Genomic DNA, 12,843 nt, shown 5'->3' on the forward strand with positions numbered 1-12,843 from the left:
CTTTGGTGTAGTTCATACATAAGGACTAATGCCTTTTACCTTGCAATCCATTATCCTTTCTATACACCTTTACCCCCAAGGTTTCAACACGATCTAAATGAGAACGTCTATGACATCATCTCCCAAGATCAGGAACAACCTTGCTAGCGAGACGACCGTCCCTTGTATAACGTCACACTTATTTCGTACCAGTTCCAAGAGTATCTGTTGTCACGCGACCATCGTGACAGTACCTGCGCACGTTCTATGAATTTCACGGCCTTAAACCATATGGGCGACATAAAACACTATTTTGAACGACACCTTACAACATATCAACTTGCAAAACTTGCAGCCAGAATGGTCACCCAAGGCTGCCAGTTTCGGCGTGGATTCGAATCTCGGTTGTTCCCACTCGCTCCTTTTGGTTTGTTTCAGTTGCTCATCGATCGTGCCTCCCTGTCACTAAACCCGTCACAAATTGACGACCTCGCAGCGTGCTAAATTGGCTTCCTGTTGGCCTTGACTTCACATTGAAAATACCGTGCAAAACGTACCCACAGGCCAAATGTCGAGACAATCCAAAGCCGAAGACTTCTCCTCACATATATCAACAGTGTCATGCCAACGCCATATTGCATTATCGGTCCCACATTTACTTCAAATACACATACTTTACTCTTTTAAGCTACTCCTACACCCGGGCTGAGACATATGCTCATAATAAATTATATCCATTAGACCTGGTGCTTCATAAGACCTATTTTTATAATCTATAATGTTTTCCCCTTCAATGTCACAAATTAATCCCTAAATTGAAGGGTAAAGTTGCAGTTTTCATGCCTCAGTACGGAGGGGGGATCATGGACAACAGCCTACTCCGCCCCCCTGGCTAGCCCAGATGGTCCCAGCTGGTCCCGTGGCGGGAAAACAAGAGGCCGCTCCGCCAATCAGGCTACGCTAAGTGGATGACGACACGACCTATGGAGAATCCCCAAAGCTATGCCAAGTGTACATTTCCCGATTGAGTATTTGTGATAAACTGTACTGGTCTCAATTGCACGGATATGTGAACAACTACCACAAAAGACCTAGGTTCCATTCAGTAACGTTCATTTTTCTTCTTCATAAATCCATTGCCTACAAACTCTGATCTAAAGTTACAGTAAGGTAACATAATGTTCCGACTTCACGGCATAATTTTCAACAAAAAGCTTGACTGCACCGATACAAGTATGACAATAGAACTAAATTTCAGTACAGTAGAAAGCAAAACATCTCCAAAGAAACTGTTCCTTTCTTGGCTTTGCGGCCATAAAAGTGGCGTCATATAACCTGTAAACCAATGGAACGGCCTAATTGCGGTGGAAGACCTTCTTCACTCCCTCCAAAAAACTTTTCTCCATGTCTTGCCTTCTAAATTCGCCAGGAAGCGCTTTTTGACATGTCACTGACCCTCATTTAACAGGAAGTGATCGGGCCCGTGGAATGCGGCCCAAAAATCAGCGATTTCGACACTTTTACGGCCCCTGAAGGGGGAAAACGTTACATATACAATAGATATATGATTTCCTAAACAAATCCATGGTAAAACTACATATGACATATGGGTGAAAAGGTCATTTTTGTGGAGATAACCCTCTAAACTAAACCGTCAAATTTCGCCGAAACAATGCTGTGCTATTTGAGTCGGTGAAGGCTGGCTGCATATGAGGCCAAAAAATAACCGCAAAAAATTCATAAGAAATCAGCATTTGAAAATATGAGAGACAAACAACATGATATTTTAACTATTACCATTACGTACATTTCTGAGAAAACCAAGGACCTCCGGATTGCTGTAGCCTCACGAAGCTTTCCACGAAATCGTCTTCCGCGAGGGACGTAAAACGGGGGTCCCGTGCTCGAGGAGGTGCCTCGAACACGTTAAACAGCCTCATTACCCTACACATTAGGTACCTGCCTGTGGCACTAGCTGTAAATACACCTGATATTATTATTATCATTATTATAATACTCTTCTTCCAGTGCCAACAAAATAAACCAGCCTTGACGAAGGTTTGAGTTCCTGGAACTCTTGTTTAATCATGCTTGGCTAAGTAGCAAAAGTTAAAAGTCAAATTGCGAGTATATAAAACTTAGTATTACACGGATACTTCTAATTCTTATCATGCAAAACTCACTTCATTATGAATGCTCGTAAGTTTCATCAGGACAGCTACAAAGTAGCCATTTCCAGACTTGGGTCTAGTCTCTCAACTCAACTTGTGTCTAAACTCAACTCAACTCTCTACACATGGATGTTTATCTTTTCTATCAGTGACCGTGTTCATCATCATCAGTCTTCCTCTTACAGAGGTGAAGCATTGTTAACAACAACAGTGTTACTGAGTTCTAACATTCCTCTCCTTCAAAACTTACAGCATTTCTGTTTCATTGGAGCACAGAGCAGTAACTGTACTGTCTAGTACAGCCCTGGAATACTTACTTATATTTGTTTCCTACGTTATTTATGCTTGGTTAATGATAGTAACGAAAGTTAAAAGTCAAATTGCGAGTGTATATACCGATAGTAGTGCATGAATAATTCTGATTATAATCATGGAAACGCACTTCGTCATCAGTGCTTGTAAGTTTGATTCGGACAGTTACAAAGTAGCCATTTATAGAATTGGGCCTCTACATGGATAGTAACACTGTTCACCATTTCATCGTCATCATCTTCCTCTTACAGACTGAGGTGAAGCATTGTTAACAACAACAACAGTGTTACTAAGTTCTAACATTCCTCTCCTTCAAACCTTACAGCATTTCTGTCTCTTCTCCTTATACATTTGCTATATTGTTAACTATAAGATAGGATGGATACAATTGGAATGTTATACAAGCATTTTAGATTTCTATCGGCTGTTCCAAAGAGCAATGTGGAGTTTTTATGTTAGACGGCCAAATGCATGTGATGCTGGATCATGTAATTCAAAGGAGTCAATTACATGTACACATCCCTGAATGCACCTCTGGAGATTTTTAGTACATGCCTAATTACTTCATATATTGCTTTAGCTAGATGTGAAAGTAGAATGAACATCGCGTAAGTGCAAAACTGTTGTGAAACGTTTAAATCACTTCTGAATTTCTGGCTGAATCTTGCTTAAGTTTTTCACGTACAAAGTCGTGGAGCATTGTGCTTACTGCTTAGCGCACCTGTACGTGAAATGTGCCTGCCAAAAGGGGCAGCTGCACCGACTTCACACGCATGATTTCGAATAACAGAGCGTCTAACATCGTCCCACTGGTAGCCATGATCTTCTCAGCACCTCAGACTGAGGAAGAGAAACACATGTTATTCATGCTGCATTTGAATGCATAACTCGGCCTATTTTCTGTGTACGTGTCCAAAACGGCTTAAATGCGTGATGCGCCTACGGCGTCGTAGTACTAGTATAGCACTACGACATTAACGTATCATGTGGCCATCTACATCAGGGCATCTTCATATGCACATTTACGTACAAAGGATTAGAAGCTAGCTACAGACGGCTAGACATACAGCCCCACACAAGTGCCAGGGTAAAGTATAGCAAGCAAAGTGTTATCCGCTACGTATGCCCATGTGGTATGTCATACACTCTCATAGAAATTTTCGTGAATAACCTGAATAAATCAGAAACCTGGCAGTTTATAACCACTTCTGAATCACCTTTTTAAAACTTACATTATCGTCCTGTACTTACTTTGCGGGTGAGTCAGATACATCCTCAGTCCCACAGGCCAGCAGTGACCACACGCTCCACCACATCGAGCAGAGGCAACCTGAAAAACAACAAATGTTGAAGAAAAAAATCTATCATCATATCAAAGATTCAATCAACGAAATAAAGCTGATCACATCAGAAGCAGACCAAACCTGAGAGCGCACCAAGGACGCCCCAGATGAGGACGGAAGGACCATGTCTTCGCCACACTTAGAGAGCTAGGCTAACAAGAGACAACTACAGGTGTGCCGAAACTTTCTGGAGAAACCAACTCACCATGCATCAGTACTGATTTCGAGTTAAAAGTCAAAACTGTTGCTGGATGCGCGGCATAGCTTATTACCGATCAGTAAGTTATAGACAGACCACAAACCTTCCTATCCGCGGAGATGAACATGTCATTGATGGTCAGAGATGCTGAATTGCGTTCCTCCAGGACCCAGTGGACCTCAGGAGCCAGCGCGAGTTCCGTCCCGGTCAGATTCACCTTGAACGTGCCCTTAGCACATCCCTGTATCGCCGAATAACAGTCGCCAGCGTGCCCGTAGTCTACATCGTTGGGCCCTGTTGTCAATAAAAACGGGAAGTCATTAGAAAGGTCAGGTGTGACAGGTCGTTCAGTGTGATACACAGTGTTTATTGCCCATGCCCAAGGGATTATGATTGTAAGTACAAGCAATTGATAATAACAATAAGCGTTCAGCAAAGCTAGTGTGTTGCGCCAAAGGGTGGCTATACTATATACTAAATCTACTCAGGGTATAGCTCACATGATGTAAATATTCTTCCTTGGCAAAGGTTTAGCAAGCTTCCTCAAATGTAACTTTTATTCATTCTATCTATTGAGCTTCTTCAGAAAAACAATTACAAGTAAGTAACTATCATGATTATACAAGCTACAACGGTTGAAAAATTGTTTGACGAACAAAATGTCATGGTGATCGCTCCGTCAAATATTCTACACCATAATGGAAATAGGGTACTGCAGAACTTTCTTCTTTCTGACTTAAGGGCGTGTGGCTTGAGGTATTGCGAGTCTGCCATCGATGAGTCTTTGGCACGCAATACTGCCTACTGGTTACATTGCAACTCAGCAGACAGGAGTAATGTCGACCTTATCACAAGGTAAAACACGTTGACCTACCAGTGGTTTGGGCAAAAGTATAGTCATATCGATCAACCTCAATCCTGGAAATATGTGTGTAAAAATTGACTCTGATCTTGCTGAACTTCGTGGTCCCGGCACGGTCGGCATATGTGTACTGAAGAAAATGATAATAGAATACGACATTAGCCCTTCGTTGGTATTCACTAAAATGTTTGTTGCACGAATATATTCTAACAAGGCAGAATTTAGCATATCTTTCAACTTTACAGTCAGTGTGGTGAGCAGCTTTAAATTTCTTCCAACAGCTTCACCTACCGGTAATAGTGGGCCGGTGCAGCGATGTGGGTCGGCCAGTCGAGCAGAAAAGACAATGGCGTAGTTCTCATCAGGACCGGATGGTAGGGACAAGAACTCTTTTGGGCTCCCTGATGCCATGTCGTGGCAGTAGACGCGAACGGATACATCCTTGTTGGTTGCAAAAGGGTAGAGTGTGTACTCTCCATCGCCGGCACGGGGGTTTAGAGACTTCGCTTCTGAGCACGATGCAGGCTTGTGAGCTGAAATAGTGAGTTTATGTTGATATCAAATGTTGCGGGTAAGGACAAGTGATATGTTTGCAGTCATGGTATTTTGAAATGTTTTCATTACGAGTATTTTACAGAGGATTGGAAGATTTGAAGACAGGAAGATAGAGACAGCAATAGAACCACACACAAGTAATTTCCAGGATAAGGGACAGTAAGCAAATCACTACGCGGTACGCATGCCCATATTGAATGCCCAATAACTCTCATAGTAATTTTCGTACGACTTACGAAACGTTCAACGACTTACTTACCACTGGAAAACCAAGGCTACAATTTTGATCTGAGACCCTGATATTTATGTTTACCTTTCATTCAGCTTTACCTTTGTGTTATGATAACACCCGGACATAAAGGGAAACAGGTTTTCAAGAAATTGATATTCCTGGTGAAGACAGTGCCAAACATCTCTAAAGCCCACACGACAAACACCATAATCACTTCATAAGGGTTTGTGTTCTAATGACTCTTGTTTGTGTGATACGTCTTGTAAACAAGAAAAGTATCTTCCCAGGACCACATCAGAATATATTGCTGGTTCTCGGATTAAAAGAAAACAAAATGAAAGGTCAACGTAAAAATCAGGGTCTAAGAGTTGTCAATAGCATATATTACCTGTACACGTGACTCCGTTGCCCTCATACCCAGCGTTACACGTACAAGTCGCACCGGTCTCAGGAGCAGGCTTGTCTGTACATTGCGCATTGGCATCACAGGGGTTGGGATTGCATCCGTCGATTTCTGCAGAAAAACAAATATGTTGTGGACACGATGGAAATTAATCGTTACGTAAACTAGAAAATCTTCCACCATTTATGAAGAGCATTGCAAGCATAGACTCTTTATCAAACGGACATAATCAATTCAGGAGTTGTCAATAGCAAATGTTATTAGAGCATTCGGCTAGCCAGCTGTCAAACAAGGGGACCCGAGTTTGATTCCGTGTTGTCCTCAGACATGTCTGGGCATGCGCCCCGACGTTGTGCTCTTGGGAAAGGCACTTAACACGAATTTTCTAACTTCACTCAGGTGCAAATGAGTACCTAGATTTGTTTAGGGACGTCCCTCGGATAGCAAGTTAAATGGAGGTCCCGTGTTTGAGGAGAGTCACACCTTGAGCACATCATAGAACCCACCACATCTTTTGGAAAAGAGTGGGGGCATGCCCCGATGTGAGTGTATCAAAACATTCCGGTCTAAATAGGGTAGTGAATTTCCCGACCAGCCTTCGTAACCCCTGCTTCTCCTAATGGGTCAGTGAAGTCATGCTTGTCTCGAGCATTGATGTTTCTGACCTAGGGCGAAGAGATGCTGCTACAGTAAGAATTAGTTTAGTGCTTCGATGAGTGGCTTCCTACGGCCTTGCACTGAGCGAGTTCGTTAAAAAAATTACCTGTACACGTGACTCCATTGCCCTCATACCCAGCTTTACACGTACAAGTCGCACCGATCTCAGGAGCAGGCTTGTCTGTACATCGAGCATTGGCATCACAAGGGTTGGGAATGCATCCGTCGATTTCTGCAGGAAAAAAAATATAGATAAGCTGTAGACGCGAAGGCAATAGATCGTTACGTAAACTAGAAAATCCTCCAACATTCATGAAGTCGAAGAACATTTGGAAGCATGGATTTCTTATACAACGGAACCACATAACTTCAGGAGTTGTCAATAGCAAATGATACCTGTACATGTGAATCCATTGCCCTCATACCCAGCGTTACACGTACAAGTCGCACCGGTCTCAGGAGCAGGCTTGTCCGTACATTGCGCATTGGCATCGCAAGGGTTGGGATTGCATCCGTCCATTTCTGAAGAAAAACAGATCAATCTTCCAACATTAGAAAAATGTAGGGAACTTTATGTGAACAGCATACCAGAACAATACAGACGACCTGCTCCCAACATCCCCATCTCAGCTCCGCATCAGTGACGTCCTGTGTGTGTGTGTGTGTGCTTGTGTGTGTGTGTGTGTGTGTACATGTGTGTGTGTGTGTGTGTGTGTGCTTGTGTGTGTGTGTGTGTGTGTGTGTGTGTACATGTGTGTGTGTGTGTGTGTGTGTGTGTGTGTGTGTGTGTGTGTGTGTTTCCATAAAGAGATTACCTGAAGCTACGAGAGATAAGTTGCCCTACCCACCTCCACCTGTCCCACCCTGAGCACACAGGAGCACCTCCATCCTCATGCTGGTCCAGTTATGCCACGTCAGCGGGAGGAACCGAACAAACCTCGCCGTGACGGGCGGAGAGAGGAGGTGTTCAACTTCGGTGTTCCTGTCGGTGTTGCCTACAAACACCTATAAAAGTTTTTAAAAGTTAAAGTTAAAATCACGAAAAAAATGAACATATTTCCCTAATGGTCTATCTAGCGTAAAATCATGACACGCAAATAGGATGTAATATTATATGTAAATTCTTAATTGCAAAGTAACTCGTCTAATTGATATAAAAGAACTGCCAGGATCGATTGGCACGCCGCATAGCATCTTAGTATCTTCACCCTTTACAGTAAAGCATAGACTTAGAAATTAATGCTATGAGATAATGTCTATGTACAACCTTTTCTTGCCCATGTTCGTATGTGTTCCACACAGCGCCATCTGAGCTGAAGGCTAGTTTATAGCTGGTCACCCACTGGTCGTAGCCAGCTCGGCCTTGCGTGATTACACCTGCTATCCTGGTCACGGAATGCAGATCAACCTATGGCGTCAAATTCAGACAAATACAGTAAGAATGTTTTGTAGATGTGTCTTACAAATAATTATGAATATAATCATACGAATAGAAACAGAAAAAAACAAGAAAAAAATAGCCACTGAGCTTCTGCCATTGCCACATGGGACTACTAATGTGAATAAAATGGATATTGTAGAAAGTCACAGTCAATTGCAAGTTAACACATGATTGTACCTGAAGCCACTGTCCAGATAGGTGTCCAGTATTGGCGCACCATGCTGCCGCCCATCCATCCTCAACCCTAACCGCTGCCTGTTGAGAGTTTAGGAGCGCTTTCTCCGTGGAGCAGTGATGATGGACGGAAGATGCAGTAATCGCGGCGGCAGGATTCCCCATGCCAGACGGCTGCACGCTGCATTTCTCTAAAAAAGGAACACACCACGACTTCAACGCCAGAGTGAAGTGTTTTGACATCAAATAATTCCCGTATAAACACACACACACATATCCCCCACACACACAAACACACACACACACACACACACACACACATTTAATGACTTCGGTAAAAACGCAAGTGATTGTAGGAAAACGATTCCTAATACAACTAGTCTATTTAGAAAAATGAAATTTAAGTGTAGTGAAATTACTTCTATCATGTAGTGAAACGACTTCTGACATGTAGCGGAACGTACTGTAGCGAACTGACAATGTGGCGGAACGAACCAATATATTGGGGGGGAGGGCAGGTTTGGGGGGAGACAAAGGTCATGGTTGACTTTCTGCGTTTCAGCTGTTGATATAGCATTACCTGGGTTTTGGCGAGTGGATCTTATGAACGATAGCGTGCTATGGAATCATTTCAGTGTCAAAATTTCGTTTGAAAAATGGGAATTGAAATCTAGCAAAAATTGCTGCTTTGCCGCCCTCCAGAAGGTCAGAGGTCATGTGAAATGTTTGATGAGTGTATTCATTTGTGAAGTCGCTATAATTTCTTGTAAATAATACCATGGGAACTTTCTTGTGTGTGGCTTTGTACTAACCATTGCAGATGGCGCGAGCGATCCGATTGATTATCTGAGCCAGGGCGTTAAAGTCGGCCAGCTCAAACACACGGCCTGGGTTGTTGTCGGCAATCTCTAGTAGTTCTGTGCGGTCAAAACTGCCCACACCGATGGCGAACACGGTCACTTCGTCCGCGACCAGAGCCTGGGCAGGCGCGACCACACTGTCCGATGAGTCTCCGTCGGTCAGAACTATCATAATCTGGAAAAGTGGTAAATGTCAGTTTCAGAGAGACTAATTCTATTTCCGTTGTCTCCCTGTTGGCATTTCAAATGGCAACGCCATTCGCCTCAGCTTCTAAAACATTTTACATGATGTCCTTACATTTACTTACTGATAATTTAAAGATTCATCATCCAACCTCCCCAGCGCTGTCTTGGATACCTTTTTTTTTTGCAAGTCGAGTAAACTTTTTTTGAAACTCGAGTCATCTTGTGCTTACCCTTGGAATAGGTGCAGGCCTCCAGGCAGCGCTTTGACGTGCGAACCCCAGAGCTGCTCCGGTATTTGTGCCTCCGCCTCTATGTGTCACGGTGTTCATGGCGTTGACGAAAGACGACCGATCAGCATGGTCTCCCAGGCCACACTCCAGTCTGGATTATGACATACGACAGACTGTCAGTATTTGTGCAATCCCGCACTCCCAGCATATATGATCGTGGACAAAGTTTGACTAATTTGGCGGCGGAGCAATTGTGACTGTCTTTCTGAAAACGTATGCATCTATTCAGGATCTCTGCTCACTTTTGATCATATGTGGGGAATATTTTGTTTTGCCAACGTTGGTTCGCTGGATAGACAAGATGAACGTTAAGGTTACTTCAAAAAAGACTTGATACTTGGAAAGAAAGAAAATAGAAAAACACTTACATGGTGCTATCTGAGTATTGGACCACACCAACTCTAGTGTCAGCTGAACCGATGGTAAAAGTGCTGACCACATCCACAACAAACTGCTTAGCTGTATCGAAGTTTGAGCGGCCCACGCTGGTAGATCCATCCAGAACAAAAAACAGGTCTGCACTCATGCCACACGGCTCAGGTGTTGGGCGCGCTGTTGGATTGGGGAATATTGTAAACGTCGAAAATCCTTAAACTGTAGACAAGAATTGTTTTGATTGTGTAGATTTTTCTGTAGAAGTTTTCCGCAGGACCTTGATTGTTATACCGCCTGTGCGCCAGGGATAGTACATACTGTTTTATCACTTCTTCGCGTCCATCGGGAACATCTAAGATTGCACTTCCCTCAGGGCATTCTTAAAAGCAATACATGTACCTGCGCATGCTTGGACATACAAAGAACATCGGTCCGTATGCAATTCCTGGAATTCTTGCAAACTACAAACAGTATCATACAATTAGGCTTGCTCTTAAGGCGTCGCCATTTGGGGGGGGGGGACACATAACCAGATGGTGTTACGAAATCATCATAAACAAACCTGTAGTACGGTTGTGCCAAATACCTTTGGATTTGAGTAGGAGATCGGGTAAAACGCAGCAAGGTCAATATTTCCAAATTTGACCATTTTATGCTCTAGATACCGGGAAAAGAATACAAAATGTAAGGGATTCTACTCGTATTTGACGATTGGAACCCAACATGACACTATTCCCAAGGCTTCTATTTTTTTTCCGGATCTGAATTAACTACTTTCCACCCTGTATGTATGTATGCATGCATGCATACATGTCTTGCTTCCAGTTCATGATATTTTTTTCATGACATGTTACCAGTTAACGTGCAGGATATGATTTAGGTCAGTCGCAAAGTCGTCTCAGTTTGCCCATACAAACAGTATAGTTTCCTTGTGTTCTCAGTTTTTCAAAGTTTTCTTACCTTCACAGACGATTGTATTTCCTTCATGGCATTCGCATTCCTCGCCATCATTCCACCACACTTCTCCAAACTGAAATGGTGTGAAAGGATGATAAATTAAAAGGAAGGCAAAAGAATAAGATTTTCGGGCACACATTTGCATAATGTGGACTTGTCATTACAACACCTCTTTCAAATAGAAAACTATTTATGCCAACATCTCTTTATCACTGTAAATTCATGTTTCTTCGATGATAATCATATGCATGTTAGTTTATTCTCCAAGCAACCAGAGGTTTCGATTGGTAGTAGTTGTCGGAATCTTTAACGTCTTCCTCACTCCAGGACGTTAAAGATCCCGGTCCCCGATCGAAACATCTGCTTGGAGAATAATGTTAGGTATCTATTTCCTTACGGAACCATGCCTATATATATATTGATCGACCGCAGCTTTTACTTTTACTACGTCGTAAATGACGGCTGCTGTCTCTCATAACATACTATAAAATACTTATGATGATAAATCACACTAACCGTGTGGTAGTATCCATCTTCGTCGGTACAACCACAGTCCGCTGGAAGAACGCAGCCCAAGCCACTTTGTATGTAGCCTGCATCGCACTCACAGCCTTCTACACAGGGAAGGTTACAATTGTCCGGGGCGTTGAGGTCGACGCAGGTCGCAGGGCATGGGCTTGCACATGAAGAGAACGTGCTGTTATCTGGACACTCCATAGCTATCGAAACAAAAGCGTTCACTCTAGTTGTTGGATTATTGGGAAAACAAACAAACTGAGGCATTTACAGGAGGAAATATAATCTACAACGATGGACGTGTTCGTGCAATCTCTTCTCGAGAAATCTCGAGAATAGTCGGACAGAGAAATCTGTAAGAACCTCTGAAACACACAACATATTGAGCCAAAGAATGGAACCTACGACAGAGGTAATGAGACCGCCAAGAGAAGTGGGCCACGCCTGCGCCCACACAGGATTCATAATATGCCTCCAGGCTCTCGCAAAGGAACTCTTGATCTCCCTGCGTTGCACACATGTCGTAGACGCAGTCTTCCAAGTAAGGCTGAGGATCCACAACGTCAAGGCAGTCAGCAAAAGGGCCGTCCGGGACTGTAAGCTCATTACACGGGTCCGAATCGGCACACGGTCCTTCGGTCGGAGGTTCACCGGTCGGAGGAGGACCAAGGCAACTGAGGTGGGAAATGTATGTCAATGCAGCAATTGCAATGCGATAGTGGAACAATTCCAATTTTCTATCATTTCCTAACTTTGAGAACATCTTTCTAAACTGACATCTTTAGACATATGTTTTACAACATTTATCATATAGCCTGTATTCCCGTAACATACGTTTCACTGTCGGTCAGCCAGCTATTGCCGAAATCGTTCCAGTTCGTGGCAATGGTCGTCAGATCTGACATCATGAAGTCATCGGTGTTGTTGCCGTTGTAGTTACCGCACAGTCCACACAGCCTGTTCCGGTACTTACTTGGAATCTCCACCTGTAGCAGTGTTAGAGAAGCATACTTGTACACGAAGACCCAGCTGATTCTTGGTATATCAGTTATTCTGATTCCTCATCGTACAATAGCATGTTAACATAAAGCATCGCCAAAACTGCCTGTTCACAATTTGTCAAAATGGAGCTGTCTGTTAAGTGCTCACCCTAACGTGGTGTCGCCCATCGTAGCGAATCACCACGCACAGTTCTGTCAGCTCTACTCGGACAAAAATGCCGCTGAATGTGACCCTGATCTTGCCCATCGCTAAGCTGAAGGGAAGCGTGGCGGGCGACGACGGTGGATTCACCTTGATGGAGGAAAACAATACAGTTTGTTAGTATGTAG

General features: G+C 43.4%; 2 protein-coding genes across 2 annotated transcripts in view; one reads left to right on the forward strand and one right to left on the reverse strand.

Annotated features, from left to right (window-relative positions):
* Window positions 1-12,843, forward strand: part of LOC136427378 (ornithine transcarbamylase, mitochondrial-like) — a 63,973-nt gene that overhangs the window by 11,368 nt on the left and 39,762 nt on the right. The gene's annotated exons all lie outside the window — the stretch shown is intronic.
* On the reverse strand, window positions 2,034-12,792 carry LOC136427377 (uncharacterized). The gene is made up of 19 exons (XM_066416206.1): window positions 12,662-12,792; window positions 12,347-12,498; window positions 11,918-12,186; window positions 11,513-11,715; window positions 11,000-11,069; window positions 10,033-10,216; window positions 9,605-9,755; window positions 9,141-9,363; window positions 8,332-8,519; window positions 7,981-8,121; window positions 7,562-7,718; window positions 7,110-7,235; window positions 6,820-6,945; window positions 6,042-6,167; window positions 5,158-5,399; window positions 4,879-4,996; window positions 4,108-4,298; window positions 3,714-3,792; window positions 2,034-3,302 (listed from the first exon to the last, which is right to left on the reverse strand). Exons 1-19 carry the CDS (start codon window positions 12,758-12,760, stop codon window positions 3,298-3,300), a joined length of 2,850 nt encoding a protein of 949 aa, XP_066272303.1. The 5' UTR covers window positions 12,761-12,792; the 3' UTR covers window positions 2,034-3,297.

The sequence above is a fragment of the Branchiostoma lanceolatum genome, chromosome 2, assembly GCF_035083965.1.
Source record: "Branchiostoma lanceolatum isolate klBraLanc5 chromosome 2, klBraLanc5.hap2, whole genome shotgun sequence".
NCBI classification, from domain to species: domain Eukaryota; kingdom Metazoa; phylum Chordata; class Leptocardii; order Amphioxiformes; family Branchiostomatidae; genus Branchiostoma; species Branchiostoma lanceolatum.

Coding starts and splice junctions, on each gene's coding strand:
- LOC136427377 (XM_066416206.1), bottom strand. CDS start 12,760: ATGGGCAAGATCAGGGTCACATTCAGCGGCATTTTTGTCCGAGTAGAG. Junction 9,756..10,032: donor CAATACTCAGATAGCACCAT/GTAAGTGTTTTT, acceptor GTCATAATCCAG/ACTGGAGTGTGGCCTGGGAG. Junction 4,997..5,157: donor GCACCGGCCCACTATTACCG/GTAGGTGAAGCT, acceptor CATTTTCTTCAG/TACACATATGCCGACCGTGC.